Raw genomic sequence first — 20,646 nt, 5'->3', positions numbered from 1 at the left:
TTGTCGAAGAAAATAATTTCTTATATTCTAATTTTATTTTTTACGATTTAATCTCTAAAATTCAAATTTTACTATTCTACAATTTAATTCCTCAAAAATAGATTTTCTTATTCTACAATTTAGTTCTAAATCCCGTTTTGTACAGCTTTGTAAAACAATCAATTTTCTAAAATTTCCAGATTTTATGATTTAGTCCTTACAATTAAAATTGTCAAAATTTCCAAAAATTAGTCCAACTTTCATATTCTATTTTTAGAATTGTAAATTCTCAAATAATGTAAATTAGTCCTAAAACTCAAGTTTTAAATCTTTATAATTTAACTCCTATAGTTTCAAACTTTACTATTTTATGCTCAACTTTCCAATTTTTCATATTTCATAATCATATAATTTAGTTACTACATCAATGTTTCAGAGTTTACTACTCAAATCCTTAGAGTTCAAAAATTACAAATTTTACAATTTAGACCTTACTTTCATTTTATTAAATTAAATCATTTTTCAACTTTCTCATCCAAATAATATTCAAAATAAATATTTACCACTTCCAACTTAATTAAACATAAAGATATAAATTTATACTCCTTAATGTACGAAATTAATAATTAAGCTTAATTAAAAAATTAAGATTGATTAAAACTAAAACATGATGAATTAAAATATAAATAAACTTTATGAAATAAATTCAATTAAATAATGAAAAGATAACAAAATCTCAAATGTATGTTTGTTTTATTGAAAACAACTTTTATGAAATATTTTCAGGAAATCTTCCAAACACCAGAAAAATATTAGCTTTTCCAGAAAAGTAAGTAATTTTTCAGAAATCATTTTTTGGAAACATTTTCAGTGAAACAAACAAAGTCTTATAAATTGAACTCGAATTCTAGAGTCATCAAATTAATTACGTTTCTAAGTTATTTGAGTCTTGGCTTGATAATGACAATCATTTTTTTATATATAAATAAACAATGGGCCCGAATAATTTGTGAACAAATCGGGTATTTTCTATGTCCATTTTATCATTTTTGGTCTATGTTCAAAGTTTGTATCTCTAAGATTCGAATATGTGTTCTCTATTTGAAAGTGCAATATGGCTAAAATTAACTCTAGCAAATCTGTGACCTTAGACGAGAACTTATAAAGAAAATTCTCTAAGGTACCGAAGTTAGCGGAAGCAAACTCAAAAGTAAAGAAGTAACGATTGAACAAAAAAATCACAAAAAAGCAATAGCACATTTAAGTATTTGAGTAAATACTCTCAATAATATCAATTAGTGTAAAGGAGATTATTTACAAATAGAAGGGAAAGCCTCTATTTATAATTAAGCTTTCCTAGATTTAACGGTACAATTTAAATTATATAGAAGATCAAGATTAAATCTATCTACAAATTTGAGAACACTAAGAGATTTATACACTTTAGAAACTCCTACATCATCACAGTGAAGGGACCAATTACGCAGATCAACATACCAATATTGACATTTATCATTATGTTGTTGAAGGTTCATCTGCTGCCGAATGGACGCATGGAGAGGATTTGATGGTACAATATCCCTACATAACGATTGCTGGAATTAGCAAAGCTGAAGAACCCCAATCGGAAAACTCCACTCTGGGAGATTATAGATTCAGGGTCTTTGATGGATTTTGATGGTGTTATGGTGTCTAAAGCAAGATATTAAAGTTAGTAAAACAGAGCAGCTAATAGTTTTCCCCATGACCGTTTAAGTGCAGAACTTGGAAGTCATCCTACGATACGATTGTATGAATGATATTAATAAAAGTCAAACAATATATAAGGCCACTTGTCAAATGATCCTATGGTGTTATGGTCCCTTTCATAGTTTATTTGCTTTTATAAATATGTATTTTCAAATCAAAGTTCATTAGCTTTGAACATGTGATGATGTGCCATGCAAACTTTGACTTTTGTTATAGTTAGATAAATATTGTAGCGACCTAAAAATTTGGGGACGGGCGCTAGTCAAAGTAATCATTGAAAATTTGAAAACAGAGTTTCGATTTCATTTAAAAAGGGAGTCGCCACCGATCTTTTTTCTAGGTGTGATCGGACACCTTCAAAGATCTCTTTTTAGAAGAAATTTTTTTTAAAAAAAAAACTTTTCCAAAAAAATACAATTTTAGGTCCACGTCAAAATCCAGAGAAAATTAGGGTTCGAGAGTTGGTTACGCGCGAGGAAGGTATTAGCACCCTCGCGACGCCCAAAATTGGTATCTCGTTAAACGCGCGTTGTCCTAATTTTCAAAAATACAAGTTCAATTTAATATTTAATTGTGATCCGATTGAAACTCGAGAAAACTTTTTTTTTGTTTTTAAACACGAGAATTTTGAAACACAATAATACTTTTTGAAAACACGAAGATTTTTGAAACACGAAAATTTTTTGAAAACACGGAAATTTTCGATACATGAGAAATTTTTTTTTTACACGAAAAATTTTGAAATCACGAAAATTTTGAAAACATGAATTTTTTTTTAAACACGAATTTTTTTTTAAACACGAGAATTTTTTTGAAGACACGAAAACATGAAAATTTTTGAAACACGAGAATTTTTTAAAAACACGAAAATTTGTCAAACACGGGAATCTTTTGAAAACACGATAACATCAAAAAAATATTCACGAGAGTTTTTTTTTGAAACACGAGAATTTTTTTTTGAAAACACGAAAACACGAAATTTTTTCAAACATGGGAATTTTGAAAACACGAAATTTTTTTTATTCACGAGAATTTTTGAAACACGGAAATTTTTTTTTTCAAAAAGAAACAGGAATATATTTTTTTGAAACACGGGAAATTTTATTATTATTATTTGGAAACACGAGAAATTTTGAAGACATGAAAATTTTTGAAACACGATTTTTTTTAAAAAAATACCGTATTTAACACGAATCGATGGTATTCACCCCAACATGGCGATGAAACCATCGAATTAGTGTTAAATAAATTCAATTTAATATTTAATCGGGATTTTATTAAAATACGAGAAATTTTTTTTTAAAACGAGGATTTTTGAATATTTTTTATTTTTAAAATGACGTCCCGAATTTAACATGAGCTATCGATATCCATCCAACATAGCGATGAATTCGATGACTCGATGCTAAATCGATTCGTTGCCTTGTGCATTAAAATATTTTTTAAAAAAAATATGCAATTAAAATGACATAATAATATTTATGAAAACTATTTTTAAATATACTAATTTAAATTAAATAAAACACCATTTAAATACATTAAATAAAATAAAATAGATTAAAAAGAAAAAAAATTTACCCAATAGCCCAAAGTTATGGACTTGGAAGGCAGGCCTTTTTTCTTTTTTTGCTGCAAATTGGGCCTTAGTGGGCCGACAGGGACTGGGTCAGATCTGCTGGCCCGCTGGCTCCGGTCTGTTGGGCGCTGGACTTGGGCCTGCCGGCTAGTGGGCTGGCCTGCTGTTTTTATTTTTTTTACCTTTTTTTATTTCCTTTTTTTTTTTCTCTCTTTTTCTTTTTCCTTTCTTCTTCTTCTCTTAACTTTCTTTTCCTTCCTTTCAAACTCTAGCCGCCACCATTGGTGGCTCTTTGCTCCGTTCGGCGGTGTAACGGCCGGCTTCCTTCTCCTCTCTGTCTCCCTTTCTTTTCTCTTCTCTTTTCTTCCTTTTTCCTTTGGGTTGCTGTTTTTTTCTTTTTCTTACTTATTGCTTATTGCTTTTTCATTTTCTCTTTGCTTGTAGCCTTGTTTGATTGTGTTGTAGGTGCGGGGACGGTGGTGACAGTGCTGTAGTGGTGGTGGTGACGGTGCTGTCGTGGTGGTGGGGACGGTGGCGCGCGGTGGAGCTGCTATTTTCCTTGTGCTTTGCTGCTTTTTTTTTCAATTTTTTTTTGTGTTTTCTTTGTTGCCCCAATCCCCCTCTCTTCCTTTCATCTCCCTCTTTTTAAATCCTTTCAATTTTGTCTCTTTCTTCTTTGTTTTCAGGTGGCAGAAGAGCCATCATGGCCTAGGGAGGCTGCTGGAGTAGCTCGGCTGGGAGGGGTAGGCTCGGTTGTTGCTGCTGCGATTAGACAAGTCCAGAAGGACAAGATTGCATAAGATACAAAGTTTCTGGGGCGAAAGTGCAATTTTAGCAAAAATTGGGCCAAAATGTAATTTCTTGAAAATTTAGGGCCCTGAATGTAATTTATAAAATATTAGGGGTCAAAATGTAAATTTAGAAAAAACTAGGGGTCAAAATGTAATTTTTGAAAAATTCAGGGGCTAAAACGCAATTTTTAAAAAAACGTAAATTCGTCCCGGACAAAATTAAGTGATTACAAATATTATGTCTTTTTTCCCTTTTAAATGTTTAAAAAAATCATTTAATTATACAAAACATGTCAGTGTGTATATATGAGGTCAACACATAGTCTAATCAGATTATTTGGGAATTAGTAAAGAAAGATGATTGTTGACACATTTTTTGGATGGAAAATGGTCTGAAAAATAAAACGGGAGTCGCCACCAATCCTTCTTTTATGAGGTGTGATTGGATCACCTCGAAAAGTGGTTGTTTTTAATAAACAGTTTAGCTTTATTAAAACAACGAGTTTGGTCCACGAAATTTAGAAAAACGGGTTCGGGAGTCGGTTACGTACAAGAAAGGATTAGCACCCTCGTAACGCCCAAAATTGATACATAGTTGATTAGTTAATATCTTAATGTCGAAAATTGCAAAATTTTGAAGAATTTTAAAAATACGATCCATGTATTAAAATGCAATTTTTTGGGAAAAAAAGCATATTTCACGTTAATCGAGAAAGAGAATCATATCCAGTAAGTTAGGATACAATGTCTCGAATTCCCGATACGTAAAAAATGCTTATTTAAAAGATATTTTAACTATCTCGAATTTAAAAAGAGATCACGACTAGTAAGTTAGGACACGATCTTTTTTAAATCTCGAGATCGTCTAAAACTTGAGTTTGAAAAGATTCATGTATTTAGATTTATTGTGAAAATTGAAACCCAGTAAGTTAGGGTACGACCTTCTCAAATCTAAACACGAGATTTTACTTAAAAGTCACAATTTATGCATTGGATAAAGTTAATCTAACACGAAATAATAGAAATGAAACACAGTATTAATATGAGTAACAAAACGAAAATAAGATAAATAAAAGGATAAATTAATAGCATACAAAATAAGTATATAAGCAAACAAAGTTAAAGCATTCTTTTAAAATAATGACATAAATGTAAACAAATAAAGAAAATGAATAAAATATAAAAATGTGAAAGGATGTACATATTTGTATATATATATGCATATAAAATTATAAAATAATATATAAATATATAAGTATGTATATGCATATTTATGAAAATAAAATATAAATAGATACATGTAGATATACATATAAGTTATAAAATATAAAAATATGTATAAGTATGTGTGTGTATATATATACAAGTAAATTATGAAAATATGTACGTATATATATTATAAAAATATGTATATATATAAGTTATAAAGTATAAAATATATATAAGTAGGTATATAATAAAATCTAAAAGGGTATAAATAGGTAAATAATAATAACAATAATAAGGTAAGCAATAATAATAATAATACTATATTAATGATATAATATAATAGTAGTAATAAGACTGAAATAGCTAATTTAATAATAAAATAGCTAAAAAAAAACAAAGCAGGATCAAATCGGAAATAAACTAAATCTTTGGGGCGAAATCAAAACTGAAAAATAAAGAAATGGACCCAATTGTGATGCGCGCGAAAAGTAGAAGGGCCAGATGGGAAATATTCCCATGTTAATCAAACGGTGTCGTTCTGCCAAGGCCCGTGTGCATGGCCTGTGGACCCAATTAAAACAAAAGGAAATTTTGCGGCCGAAATTGCAAATAATAAAGAAACCGCATTGAATACACAGCAAAGGCGGAGGGTGTAATAGCCCGATTTTAGGCTTAGTCGGAACAGTGGTTTCGGGACCACAAATCCGACGAAAAAAAAATGTAATGGCTTGAATTTTTAGAGGTGTCGGAATGGTGATTCGAGATCACTAAATTCGACAAATGGGTAGAAAATATTATTAATTTACTAAGTATAAGTTAAATATGAAGTTAGGAAAATTTTTGAAATAGTGAATAGTGCACTAGAAATAAATATTAAAATAATTAGAATCGAAATGAGGTATCAAGACCTCGGGATTTTAATCGAGCCATAAATATTTTATAAATATTTATGGAGTGTTAAAAGTTAGTATTAAAGTTTCAGTTAAGAAATTTTAAAGTTCCGATAATTAATTGAACAAAAGGACTAAATTGTAACAAATGCAAAATTTTGGGAAATGATTAAATAGCTTAAATGATAAAAGGAAGAGGGCTTAAAAGAAAATAGACCCAAGGTCTATTTAATGGACGGCAGAGGCATGAAATCAAGAAGAAAGTAAGGAGAATTAAGGGCAAAATTGGAAAATTACAAAATTTGCTTAATAAAGTTAGGACCCAAGTGGAATTATCTAGATTTCTCTTCATTTTTCTGAATTCTCATCAGCTAAAACACCATGGAAGGGCTTCTTCAAGCTGGTTCTTCATATTTTTATTACAAGTGTTTTGGTAATGCCTCGTACCCTATTCCGGTGTTGGATACGGGTAAGGGGTGTTACATTTAGTGGTATCAGAGCTACGGTTTAGTCGGTTCTCGGACCAAACGTAGCATATGTGAGCCTAGCTATACATGCCACGTTATTACTCTTGATGATGTGATATCTCCTGCTCTAACGAAATTGCTTTGTTAAGACAGAGATGATTTTCAATCGAGCTATTTTGATAATGCTAAAATGATATTGAGATAAATGAAATATGCTCACGTTATGTTGGAATTTGGAAAGGTAAGTATAAAAATTTGTGATATGGATGTGTTCATGTATGAAAAGAGATGACTATAAGTTAAAAAAAAGTTTATGTTGTGATAAGCTCATCCAAGTATGTTGGTGATTATATAATGCTATGTGCTCAACATATTTGATTAAGTGAATATGATAAGCAAATTTACTTAAATAGATGGAACGTGTGTATGTACATCCGCTTGAATAAGTGAAATTAGTATGTTCATATGATAGAATCTTATGTTTAATTGTTAAATTAAAGATAATAAGATATTTTGTTTTATGTCTAAACCATGAATATTATAATAGTATGAAAAATTGAATTGGAAGTCAAATTGAGTAGAACGCAGAATGAGTACTTTCGTTCGGTGATATGTGATGAATTGATTTGAAAAGACCATGGTTTGACCATGGCAACATGTGAACATGTGATTATGTGATTCGTGTAAGACCATAGTGGGCTATGGCATCGGTAAGTGATATGTGATTCGTGTAAGACCATAGTGGGCTATGGCATCGAGAAGTGATATGTGATTCGTGTAAGACCATAGTGGGCTATGGCATCGGTAAGTGATATGTGATTTCGTGTAAGACCATAGTGGGCTATGGCATCGGTATGTGATTTGTGATTACGTGTAAGACCATAGTTGGACTATGGCATCGAGAAACGCAAGTACTCAATTCGTAAGACGTTCTCTAATTTGGCAAATGTCGGTAAGTAAAATAGAAGCCAAGTATTGGAATTTAATTAGATATTAACATTGAGCTTGAGTAAGTAAATTGTTGTGTGAAATTGTGAGTGATGAAAACATTTGTAATAAATAGATGTTTTAATTTGCTTGGAATGAATTACGTGGTTATGATGGTATTACATTGATGATGAATACAAAATCATATATATATATGTATCTATGAGAGCAAGTTGAAAGATTTATGACTTCACCATCACCCCTTATCAAGATTGTTCTATGACGAAAATTATCTTGATGAGACAGATATGTTTTTCAACCGAGTTAATTCTAATAGTATAGAAATAAATACTAAAATGTTTGAGTGAAAATGTATTGATTATGAGTTGAAACTCATAAAGGTATGGATCAAAGAATAAAACATTTTTTTTATTGATGAATGTTATAATTATACAAGCATATGAGTTATGATATTTGGATTATGATGCTATATAGAAATTTTGATTGTGAATTAGTGATTTGAGTTAGAATTTTGTGTTGAGAACAAAAGTGATTAAAAGCAAATGTTTATTAAATGCTTTGAGAATGTGAACTTAGTAATGAATTGGCTATTTGTGATGGTATGTGTTATGCGCATTTATGTGTAAGATAAATTTGAGGCTTTACTACACTCACCCCTATATTAGTAAAATGTTACAATGAAATTTGTGAGATTTTGGTTGAATAAGCTTACGAGTGTAGTGTTACAGAAGTTCGTGTACGGGAGAATAATAATGTGGTCGGAAAAGTGAATGAATTAGAAAATGAGGACAATATAAAAAGAGAGAAATATTTGATAGTTCTGAAAACTACTCAGATTATCAAAATGGATATCATTCTATATGGATTGTAATTTTTCGATACTTTGTGTAGCTTCGATCTTTGAAATATCGCTATCCCGATTTTCTTATGAATCTATGTGATTATCTCAAAAGATATGAAAATCCAAAATCATGTATGAATTTGAAATATACTGTGGAAGTAAATCATTAACCTACCATCTGGTAAGATTTTCGGGGACGAAAATCCCTAAAGGGGGGAGAGTTGTAATAGCCCGATTTTAGGCTTAGTCGGAACAGTGGTTTCGGGACCACAAATCCGACGAAAAAAAAATGTAATGGCTTGAATTTTCAGAGGTGTCGGAACGGTGATTCGAGATCACTAAATTCGACAAATGGGTAGAAAATATTATTAATTTAGTAAGTATAAGTTAAATATGAAGTTAGGAAAATTTTTGAAATAGTGAATAGTGCACTAGAAATAAATATTAAAATAATTAGAATCGAAATGAGGTATCAAGACCTCGGGGATTTTAAACTGAGCCATAAATATTTTTATAAATATTTATGGAGTGTTAAAAAGTTAGTATTAAAGTTTCGTTAAGAAATTTTAAAGTTCCGATAATTAATTGAACAAAAAGGACTAAATTGTAACAAATGCAAAATTTTGGGAAATGATTAAATAGCTTAAATGATAAAAGGAAGAGGGCTTAAAAAGAAAATAGACCCAAGGTCTATTTGGGCTGGACGGCAGAGGCATGAAATCAGCAAGAAAGTAAGGAGAATTAAGGGCAAAATTGGAAAATTGCAAAATTTGCTTAATAAAGTTAGGACCCAAGTGGAATTATCTAGATTTCTCTTCATTTTTCTGAATTCTCATCAGCTAAAACACCATGGAAGGGCTTCTTCAAGCTGGTTCTTCATATTTTTATTACAAGTGTTTTGGTAATGTCTCGTACCCTATTCCGGTGTTGGATACGGGTAAGGGGTGTTACAGAGGGGCTTATTGTGAAATATCCCCTCACGCCTAAACACGCGGATCCCCAGTGGTCGGGTCGGGTTGATCGCGGGTCAGGATATTTAAATCAAAATTTTTCAGAAAAAAAAAACATTTTAACCACCCTTTTTTTAAAAAAAATCAGAACCCCTCTTCTTTTCCTCTCAAACTTCCGACTCTTGGGGTTCCCTTAGCGCCGCCGTTGCGCTCGCCGCACCGCCACCACCTCCGATGGCCGACGAAGCGCCGGACCGGCGTTTGAAACTCCGTCAAGGTGAGTTTTTTCTCTTTTCTTCTTTTTATATTTTCGTTAAATAAAAATAAAAAGTAAAAACAGTGATAAAAATAAAAAGGAAAGATTGAAATCAGAAACAAAACATGGAAATCACCTTTGATTTTTTTGCTTTTATTTCTGTGAATATGTTACAAGAAAGAAAAGAAAAAGAACCCTATTTTTACAGTGTTCGGCTTTTTTCAAAAGAGAAAGAAGAAAAAATCCCCCCTCTGGTGATGTTCGAATGGCTTTATATAGAGTCATTTTACAAATTTTTCTATTTTTCTTTGCTTGTTGTTGCTACTTTCTTTATTTTTTTGCAGGTGAGCAGTTGGTCGGTGGCAGAGAGTAGGTGGCCACTTGCACTGATGAAGCGACGGCGGCGGCGCTAGGTCAGGCTAGGGACGGCGGCAATACTAGGGTTTTAGAAAAGCTGAAACCCTAGTTTGACAAATTAGTTTTGGGCCTGTTGGGTATTTGGCTTGGTTTAATTTGTTGGGTCTTGGGTTTGGGTTGTAATTGGGTTTTATGTTTGGGTAGTGGGCAAGCAAAATTGGGCTGTACAATGATTGCCAATATTGAAAATACATATTGTTAGTTGTAATTGCACGTCCTAGATGAAACTCCAGCTGCAATTGCAATTGAAAGATTGTGCAACCTGTCATATATATGTTGGCATATTTGTTTTTGAAAAATCATCGACGATTTTAAGCAACAATTTAATTGAATGGATTACGTTGAATATCAGTCAAATAATCACTCTATTTAAAGATTTTCTGCCATTGTGCTATCTTAAATAAAGAGATCTAAGTCTATTTCTCAAATATTTTTAAATATTTTGATTCCTTATTAAAAACTTATCAAGCACAATTCAAAGTAATACACGTTCACATGAATTGAAGAATTGCAAGCCGTTAATATTTATTTAAAGAAGACTTGTTTGTTTCATTATAGACGATTATGAGATAGCACTTGTCTGTTCATTAGGAACCTATTCTTAATACAAACTCACTGTAAACAATTTGTTTTATGTTCAGTTTGTAGCTAAACTTTTAAGAGAAAAGTTTTAGTGGGGAGAGTAATCGTATATTGATGTGCGGGTGTGAGGTTAGAACTTGGTGAAAAAGTTGAGCTCAAATCACATTGCAATGCATATTGATAATGAATTAGTCTCTAAGTAACATCTCATAGATATGGAAAAGTATTTCCAATTTTATAACCATTTTCTATGATGCAATTGCCATGTAATTTCAATATTTCTTTGCATATTTTGAAAAGTGGAGAGATTAAAAATATTAAATTATATAGAAAGACAAAATTCACAAAATGTATAAACTGTAATAACCTATAGAATTTGTCTTTTTAGGAAAGACTTTCACTAAAAAATATATATTCACTTGATAGTCATGTAACAATAAAAATAATATTAAAAATACTTATTAGGATTCTTTTTTCTTAAAAATACTCATAAGAACTTGTCATAATAGAATTTTTTTGTTGTGTTCTTAAGAAAAATTGGCATCAATATTTGATTGAAATAATTAGCAATATTAACTATTTAAACTATCTAAAAACACTATAAAGTAGAGGAACCAAATTATATAAAAGAAAGTAAAGCTTATATATTACAATATCGTATAAAAGCCAAAATTGAAATTTGGCCCATTATCTTATAACATAAATAAAATAAAATAAAAACAAACTGAAAAGAAACGGAAGTCACTCGTCTATCTCTAAGACTTTTAAGTTATTCAAATTATATATAACCACGTAATATTTTAATAAAAATTAACAATATCGACATCATATTCTTGTTTATAAACTAGTTAAATTATTAATTATGCTATTTTCTTTTAGGTCAAATTTTGCTATAAATCTTTATAATTTATGTAAGTTGTAGATTTAATTTCGTATTTTAATTTGATAATTATTGAAATTACAGTCTTGACTCGAATGATGGCCGTTAGATTATGTATTTCCAAAATCTTATACTGAAAAATATATTATCATGAATAATGACATATTAGCTTGTCATTTGCACATAATTCTCACAAAAATAATGTTATATTAGTTAATGAATTTAACTGCTATCGTTCAAGTTAGGACTAAAGTTTTAAATTTTGAAAAGTTTAGAGGCTAAAAAGATCAATTTTAAAAACAGGATTAAATTTACACATAATATCGGGTTAATAATAGAATTTAACCTAACAAATTTAACTACTAGAATTAGAATTTCAAATTTAACCTAACAAATTTACCATACATTTATATATTTAATAATAGAATTTAACCGAACAAATTTTTTCTTCAAGGGTTTTAGAACACGTTTTAACCTACATGGTATTGTAAGTTGATACGAGACAAATTTTTAACCTAATAATAGAATTTAATAATAGAATTTAACCTAACAAATTTTTTCTTCAAGGGTTTTAGAACAAGTTTTAACCTACATGGTATTGTAAGTTGATACGAGACGTTTGTATGTCGAACAAGTTGAAGCCATTTGTTATACAAATGTTACAAGTAAGAATTTTTTAATATTTAAAAATTAAAATATTGATTAAACCGATCAAATTATCAATTTTTGATTCAAAAACAAAGTAAACCACCGGTATGTCACGCGTCGTGGGTAAATCTCATTGTAAATCAATCATCTCCATTTTTATTTGCTTAAATACCATGTCTTTAAAATGGGATCCATTTGAGTTGATTTTTTTATGTTCAAATCAGGTTAGGTTAAATTTTAGAATTTGAGACAAAAGTAGCAAATTTAAAGTACAATCATCAGTTTATTCTTGATTCGAACAAATAAATTAATAATTACAATCAAAACAAAATATATTACATTGTGGCACACTCAATTGAAAAAATAATTAGATAACAAGTTTATGAAAATTGATATAAAAGTTAAAATAGTAAAGAATATGATGTTTTGAGTTCAAATCTCAATAATTCTTCTTATATGTGTGTATATTTCAAAATTTATCAAAATATAAAGAGGCAATAAATAACGTCAAAATAATATTGAGCGGTAATTTTACCATTGAGTCGAGACTTCATTATTGAATGATATTAACTCAGTCAAATACATTATAATAATATAGATAAAGATAAATTTCAACGCTTAAATTTTATTTCTAAAATCTAAAAATAAGTCATTTGTATCTTTATCTACCATCAAAGTTTGTAAGAGTTACATCATTAAGTGAAACCTTATTTTCAACATCATGGGTCATTAGTGGTGTTTCAGTGAAAGCAGGTTGTTTTGGAGTGTCAAGATTTGAAATCTCACTATTAAGTATTGAAACGACTGTAGACATAGTGGGCCTATCTTTGGCATATTCTTGAACACATAGCAATCCAACATGTATGCATCTCTTTATTTCTCTCTCATTCTTTGAATCTGATTCCAACTCTAAAATAACCTTGTCTACTAAGCCCCAGATATTGCCTTCGTTCCATAGTTTCCATGCCTGAAAACAGAAAAACAACTTTGCCAAAATTGTTCCTAACTCAACTCAAATTTTTGAACTCAAAGCTTCAAAAGAGTTCGATTGGATCAATTTGATATAAATAACAAACTACATAAACTCTCTTCATTAGGTTTGTTTTACCTAAGCCTAAAACGAGTTCCATTTTCATGCTCAATTCCAAACTTGATTATTTGTACTTGAGCTCGAGTTTGAACTGAAAATTTTCAATATTAATTTAAAGGAAAAAAAGCTCAATTAAGTTTGCAAGCTACTCTATTTAAATATTAAGATTCTCAAAGTCAACTCATGATAACTCAACTCAACAATTACTGAGTTGAATTCAAGTTTTCTTGAACCAAACCCAAATATCTTGCAAATATGACTTCCTAACCCCCCCCCCCCAAATTCTAGTTCTCTTAACTGGCATAGTTGATGTTGCAGCATACAAGACAAAATGGGTTTAATCGCGCTTAAGCATGTATTTTCCTCCAAATTAATGGTTTGGGAGAGTTATAAATAGTGGTAGGAATTATATAAAAAATTATCTTATGTACTTACATATCCCAAGAGGCTAAGAGCATATTGATTGTTGTAAAAGCTTGTGTTTCTTCTTCCGCTAACAATCTCTAGCAATAGAACTCCAAAGCTGAATACATCTGATCTTTCTGAAAATTGCCCTTGCATTGCATACTCAGGAGACATATAACCACTGAATTTTAACGTTAAAAACAACATCAATTACAACCCTAACTTAAACTTATTCATTAGCAGTTTGAATTAAATTAAATAATAAAATTATAAAAAAATAATATTTTTTAATATTTTATTTTTTAAAACAGTAAAATGAGTCCACAAGCCACCTAGGCCAAACTCGTTTAAGGTTTACCTGACCATAGACATATCTATATCCTGTTTAGTCCAAAAAAAAATGAATAAAATTAAATGATAGGGAGAAAGTTCCAACTTACTAAGTTCCAATAATTCTTTTAGTGTTGGCTTGATTTTCATTTACTCTGAAAATCCTGGCTGTTCCAAAATCTGAAATTTTTGGATTTAACTCTTGGTCAAGTAAAATATTACTTGCTTTTAGATCTCTATGTATAATTTTCAATCTGGAATCTCTATGAAGATAGAGCAATCCTCGACTAATCCCTTCAATAATATTGAAGCGTTTTCTCCAATTCAATACATCCTGTTTAGCTGGATCTGTAACAAAAATTAAGCAGTATGACCTCCAATTAGATTAATAGCTAATTCCTATAATAATGGATCTAAACTACAATCATCGTTGTATTTTCTATGATCAAGGTAAGAAGTTCAATACACCTTAAATGGCCTTTTAGGTTCAACTCTTGTGGAAGAAGAAAATAATTTCAAAAAAACTTTGTCTATTGTTTCGGGTCTAATTCAGCCATATTCTAAATTTAATCAAGATCCATTATGCCTATCAGATATCGAAGAATCTCAAAGAAAATTGTAAAAAAAGATTGGTACAAGTTACTAACCAAAGAGAAAAGAGTCCAAACTTTTGTTGGGCATATACTCGTACACCAGCATCTTCTCTTCTCCTTCAACACAACACCCAAACAACTTAACCAGATTTCGATGTTGGAGCTTAGAAATCACCACCACTTCGTTCATAAATTCTTCCAATCCTTGCCCCGAAGCTTTCGACAGTCTCTTCACTGCTATTTCCTTTCCATCGTCTAATGTTCCCTATGCACAAAATTCAGCTCATAAGACTTGGTGGGAAAAAATGTTATTTCACTGACTCTAGGTTCGTTGGAAATCACCATCGTTTTATTACCCTGTAAACTGGACCGAAACCACCCTGCCCTAGCTTTTTTGTGTGATGGAAGTTGTCCGTCGCGGTGGCGAGTTCTTCGAAATTGAATAGTGGTAGTTGCTGGAGTTTAGCCCCAATTAAATTTTCTTCTACATCTTCAATCTGTCTCCATATTTTATTCCTTCCTGAGATAGAAATCAGAGAAGCACTGATAATTCAATTTCACTTGAATTCCAGGCAGCAATTTCAGATCAGTCCAATTCCAGTTTTATTCTATCTAGAATTAAATAATCTCTTCTAAAGGTGAATACACAAATTAAATAAACAAATAAATAAAGGACATTTTATTACCTCTTTGTTTAGCCATCCTACACCATAAGAAGAGTGCAGAAATTGTTATTACGAGTATGCCCGCAATGACTGTAGTAATGACAATGACCGTATTGCTTTTCCCTTTATCTGCAAATCCAGAAACTTGGTTTATAAAACTTCAACACTAAAAAAGCAGATTAATTGAAACACATGGTCGACATGGAAGACAAGTTTACCAAGTTCCGAAGATGGCAGACGAATGTAAAGATCGACTCCGCGAGTGGAGAATTTCTGCACGTCAATCAAATCTCCACCCCAAAACATGCAACCAATGCCATCATCATACGCATAAGCCACGCACGAACAATTCTTCAAGCATTGATCTTTGCAGTCCCCGTTAATTAATGATGACCGGTCAGGAAATGCCGGCACTTTCATCATCTTCAGCTTCAAAAACCCATCATCTCCTTGGCCTGCCCCACTGCCGTTGTTGTTATCTCTTTGGCACTGCAAAAGGGTAGTCCTAAAACACCCACTACTCCAATTACCTCTACTCCACTCCTCTCTATTCCTAGGCTTAAACCCCTTCAAGCAACTGCAAATGGGTCGTTTCGTTGGATCGCACATGCCAAATGGCCCACACTTCCCATAAACATTACAATCTGTTTGAAGAACAGCGTACCAATTTATCCAGTCCCCTTTCCCCGCATCCCATTGCCGTCCAATCAAGTTTCCTTGAGAATCCAGTTCATAGTGCAACGACCAAGAGTTATTAGAATATTGGTAAGTGAAATAGTACGTTTGTTGTTTATCATCAGAAACAAGGTAAAAGCCATCAAGATAAACGGTATTCATATTCATTACACCAATAAAGCTTTGACCATTCCATGGACCGGACCGATAATAGAGCTGGTTATTGTTCCAAATAGCACTCTCTGGGATGTTAAAATGTTCAAGGCTAAGAGAAAAGTTACCATCAGAGGGATCATCAGGGCTTTTCCATGATTTGATCTCCACTTTACGACTCGTTTTTACATCAGTGCTGATCTTCATAGTTTCAAGGAAGGCATTTGAAGGATCTTGAAAACTCTCCCATAAACTGTTTACTCCATTGTTGAGGACAAGGTTTCCGGAGTCTAAAAGCTGGGCAGTTGTTGCATTAGGAACTAAATTCTTCACTTTTGATGACCAAAGAATCTCAGCCTTTCCATTCAAAACAACAAGATTTCCATCGTCTGATATCTTGAGAATCCCTGAAAAGTCTTTGAGAGGCTTGTTTTTATTTGCTACCCATACCACAGTTTGTATGGGAATTTGATTGTAGAGTATTCCTACATAACGATTGCTAGAGTTAGCAAAGCTGAAGAATCCCAATCTGAAAACTCCACTCTGGGAGATTATAACATCAGGGTCTTTGATGGATTTTGATGCTGTTATAGTGTCTAAAGCAGTGCCAAACGGTAAGTAAAAGCAAGATATTAAAGCTAGTAAAACAGAGCAGCTAATAGTTTTCCCCATGACTTTGTTTTCTGAATTTCTTTTAAGAGCAGAACTTGAAGTGACGCTTTGATTTATGAAATGATACTTGAGATTTTAAGGATTGAGTGAGGTAGTTTTTGAGTAGTGCGTGAACTAGTCTTAATTGGTCATATCACTGTCTGCTAAGAAAAAATTGTTATATCAACAATAAATTTATTCAGTTGTTAAAAGTGAAATTAATAGCCCTAAATGGTAAATAATATATTTTCATCGACATGACATGATAGATGGAAAAGTAATGTATCCACGGGTCATTTGTTTAAAGATGAATTATTTGATTATTGTGTTAGTAATTAGTTTTTGTATGAAAGAAGACGTAAAGATTATCATAAAGTAAGATAAGATCATATTAGAAGAATAAATTATATTCTTAAGAAATTAAGGATATCCTAAAAGGTTAACACATTTGACAAGGTCATTAGATGAACCACTCAACATTCTAAGGTAATAGTATATAATAGAGACAACTCAGTTATAGTACTTTGATTTTTCAAGTGTTTGTGAAGCAAAATCAACAACTTGTTCGAACCTATGAACATCCTAAGAGATCTATTGTTGAGCTCAAATTTTTACCAAAATGGCTCAAGGGAAAGCACACATTCGATGACCGATAAACGATAAAACTAACATATTTTAATCACATTCTTAATGTGTTTTTGGATGATTATTTATGCAAATTGATGAATTTGATGCTCCTAATCCTTTTAATTCATATTCTTATACTTAGGTGAGTATTTGAGAGTAAAAGGAGCAAAAATCGGAGAACAAGAACAGATAGGAGCCACACAGGCTAGACACATGCCCATGTGCCAGCCCGTGTCAATTTTGCAATCCGCTTCTCAAGCACGCAGAAAAACGTAAGTTTTAGACTTTCTGAGCATTCTAAAGTCTATAAATACCAAATAGAAGAAGAGATAAGAGGGTCATCAGAGAATATCGAAGAAAACACTCGAAGAACACCATTAGGAGACAACTTAGAAGCGGATCTCCATCAAGATTGAAGATCTCCTTTTAATTTCTTTCGAAGTTTTTATGAGTTTTCTTTATGTCTTATGGTTATTCTGACTTTGAGATGTTTCTATTGACATATGAACTAATTCTCTAGAAACCAAAGGAGGATGAAACCTATGATGAATTATATTATTTAATTTATGTTATTATGCAATGAATATTTGATTCTTGTTCTCAATTATGTGTACTTCTCTCTTGTTTTAATATTTTTGATATATTAATTCATGTTTAATATGCTTAATCAGTAGAGCAAAAGTCCCTATTTAAGAGTAGATCTAACATAATTGTGTGGAGTTACATGCAATCTTAGAAATAGGATGACATAAATCTACCGAATTAGAGTCAAATCTAATAGGAGAATCCATAGATCGAGTTAATGCAACAATAAGGGTTTTAATTAGAAAGAAATTTCAATTAATCAACCTAAAGTCAGTTGCCCTTACTCCCGAAAGAGATATTAGCATAGCTTAGGAATTTCTATGGATCAAGTTATCAAGTGAATAAATCTCTTAAATTAGATTAATAATAATAGATGAAGTCTAGGTGAATTCTTTTTTAGGTATTGTCTCTCTCATTGGTTATTATTTGGTTGTTTTCTTGATTAAATTAGTTTAGAAATTTTAGATTAAGAACAATCACTTTAATTTGTCAAGTAGATAATAGGAAAACAGTAATTACTAATACTTTTAGTCCTCGTGAATACGAAATCTCGACTCACCGTAGCTATATTATTATCGATAGGTGCACTTGTCTTAGTCGTATATTTAGTTAGTAACGTGAGACATATCAATGACCCTACAAATCATCCTGATGCTGATAAGGAAGAAGAACCCAGTGTTGAGACTACCCAAGTGGCTTCAAAAGTGCCCACTACAGCAGGCCTTCAAATAATTCAGTAAGGTTCTCATCTCAATAGTTCGATTGACTCTGATAATCAAGTCATGGCAAAACGTCGAGCAGGGATAAGAGTCATCCAGTCGATTCGAGATAGACAGTTCTATGCAATGATTTGGTCACTCACCTCAAATAGTGATACACTGCAATTTCATTTGAACAAAAAGGGAGAGTAGGTTGGAAGCTAAAGAGTAGGAGGTACTGAAGAAGGTAATGCTGATGCAATGGTGGTGGTGCTTGCTTGTTTCTGTTACTCCTAATGATAGGAGTTTATCTTGGTTCAGACTTTAGACTTTATTTTTTAGTTTTTGTAATGACCAACTATATGAATGTTATTGGTGTTTGAAAGGTTTAACTTTGGCCTACATACTCTTATCTTTGTTTTACTGAGATATAATTTTAATATATTGATTATTGATGCAAATGCTCAAAGGTATTAATGGTTAATTTACTTGATTATGTTTTAAGATAAATTTGATAGGTTAAGGGAATTGTGTCGAGGGGAACATGTGTCATTCTCTTGGTAAGTTTCTTTATTTAGTTCTGTTCAAAATTTAATTTAGAGAGATTATTAAGATAAATATTTTGAAGTAACTATCGAAATATAAATGAAAGTGATCACAATGACTATCACTGTGACAAATCAGGTTATTTAATTATATTTTAGTTGTTGTTTAATAGGAGATCATATACCTAGCAGGTGCAAATGTCTACATCAAAATTTCAATGCTTTCACACGTAATTTAGAAGTGTCAATTACCACTTTATTTCCACTGGGGTACCAAAAAAAATCTAACTCTATCTGTCATGGATAATGATGGAGTCATTTGACTCAGTTTAAAGATTTGTCAGAAAAATAAAAAGATTTGAATAAAATTATAAATTCAAAAGGTGGGTTTAGGCAAAAAAAAATAAATTAAATTTATTTTTTAGATGAATCGGATCTCGAGTAAGTCTTTTGACCCAACCCAAATTAGAAAAAAAATTGTTTTTGTTTTACTACTATTTTATTATTTTTTCGTTATTATATTATTACTATTTTACTATTATTATTTAGATATTGTATAACTCTTATTTTATTATTAATTTTATTACTATTTTAGAAGCATTTGCTTACTAAGTTGCACATATATTAATGTTATTTAAGTATTAAAAATTTAATTTTTTAATTTGTTAGTAAATTCCTGTAACCCAATTTATTAATTAATAGTAATGAAATATTAAAAATTCAATATTAACATTTTTATTAATTTTTTATAACTTATTTTCAAAGTCGAACTAATATTGTCAGATTGAACTAATAGTCCAACCCATATACAGGTGTCCATATAATCAAATTAAATATGATATGAGATAGCATTAATTATAAAATACTTGCTAATTTAGTTGAATCATTATTAAACATAATTTCCAACACTAATATAACACAAACTTATAGACTTTGGTGGCCAGTAAATTATTAAATTTCAACATCTAATTCAACAATTTGCTAATTATAAATATCACATATAGTCATCAGTTTAATTTTCAGCACTAAACATAATTATGGGTGTTTGTGTGAAAGAGGTTGTTTTGGAGTGTTAACAATGCAGACCAATTCAACAATTCAACATGAAAGAGTCTTGAGACCATTACCTTGCTCTTCTATATTCAAGGATTTTTTTTTTTTCCCTTTCATTTTCGTGGATGAAATTAAATATGACATGAGATAGCATTAATTATAAAATACTTGCTAATTTAGTTGAATCATTATTAAACATAATTTCCAACGCTAATATAACACTATCTTATAGACTTTGGTGGCTGGTAAACTATTAAATTTCAACATCTAATTAAACAATTTGCAAATTATAAATATCATATATAGTCATATTTTCATTATTTTCATTATTTTCATTATTTTCAATTAAATCCCTAAACTTAAAAATCAACAAAAACCACTTTAAAAAATGGT

The 20,646-nt window shown here is 30.9% G+C and overlaps 1 protein-coding gene and 1 long non-coding RNA gene across 2 annotated transcripts; one reads left to right on the top strand and one right to left on the bottom strand.

The window, feature by feature from the left end:
- The first annotated feature begins 3,478 nt into the window (after positions 1-3,478).
- Positions 3,479-4,318, top strand: LOC128040578 (uncharacterized). The gene is made up of 2 exons (XR_008195320.1): positions 3,479-3,865; positions 3,991-4,318. It is a non-coding gene; the product is annotated as an uncharacterized LOC128040578 (long non-coding RNA).
- An 8,464-nt stretch (positions 4,319-12,782) lies between these two features.
- LOC105786632 (G-type lectin S-receptor-like serine/threonine-protein kinase At1g11330) lies at positions 12,783-16,878 on the bottom strand. The gene is made up of 7 exons (XM_012613149.2): positions 15,485-16,878; positions 15,288-15,395; positions 14,958-15,121; positions 14,656-14,866; positions 14,119-14,356; positions 13,709-13,859; positions 12,783-13,150 (listed from the first exon to the last, which is right to left on the bottom strand). Exons 1-7 carry the CDS (start codon positions 16,764-16,766, stop codon positions 12,845-12,847), a joined length of 2,460 nt encoding a protein of 819 aa, XP_012468603.2. The 5' UTR covers positions 16,767-16,878; the 3' UTR covers positions 12,783-12,844.
- Positions 16,879-20,646: the final 3,768 nt, after the last annotated feature.

Source organism: Gossypium raimondii, chromosome 1 (genome assembly GCF_025698545.1).
Source record: "Gossypium raimondii isolate GPD5lz chromosome 1, ASM2569854v1, whole genome shotgun sequence".
Lineage (NCBI taxonomy): Eukaryota > Viridiplantae > Streptophyta > Magnoliopsida > Malvales > Malvaceae > Gossypium > Gossypium raimondii.
The sequence above is the reverse complement of the archived record's forward strand: the minus strand, read 5'-3'. Positions and strand labels throughout refer to the sequence as shown.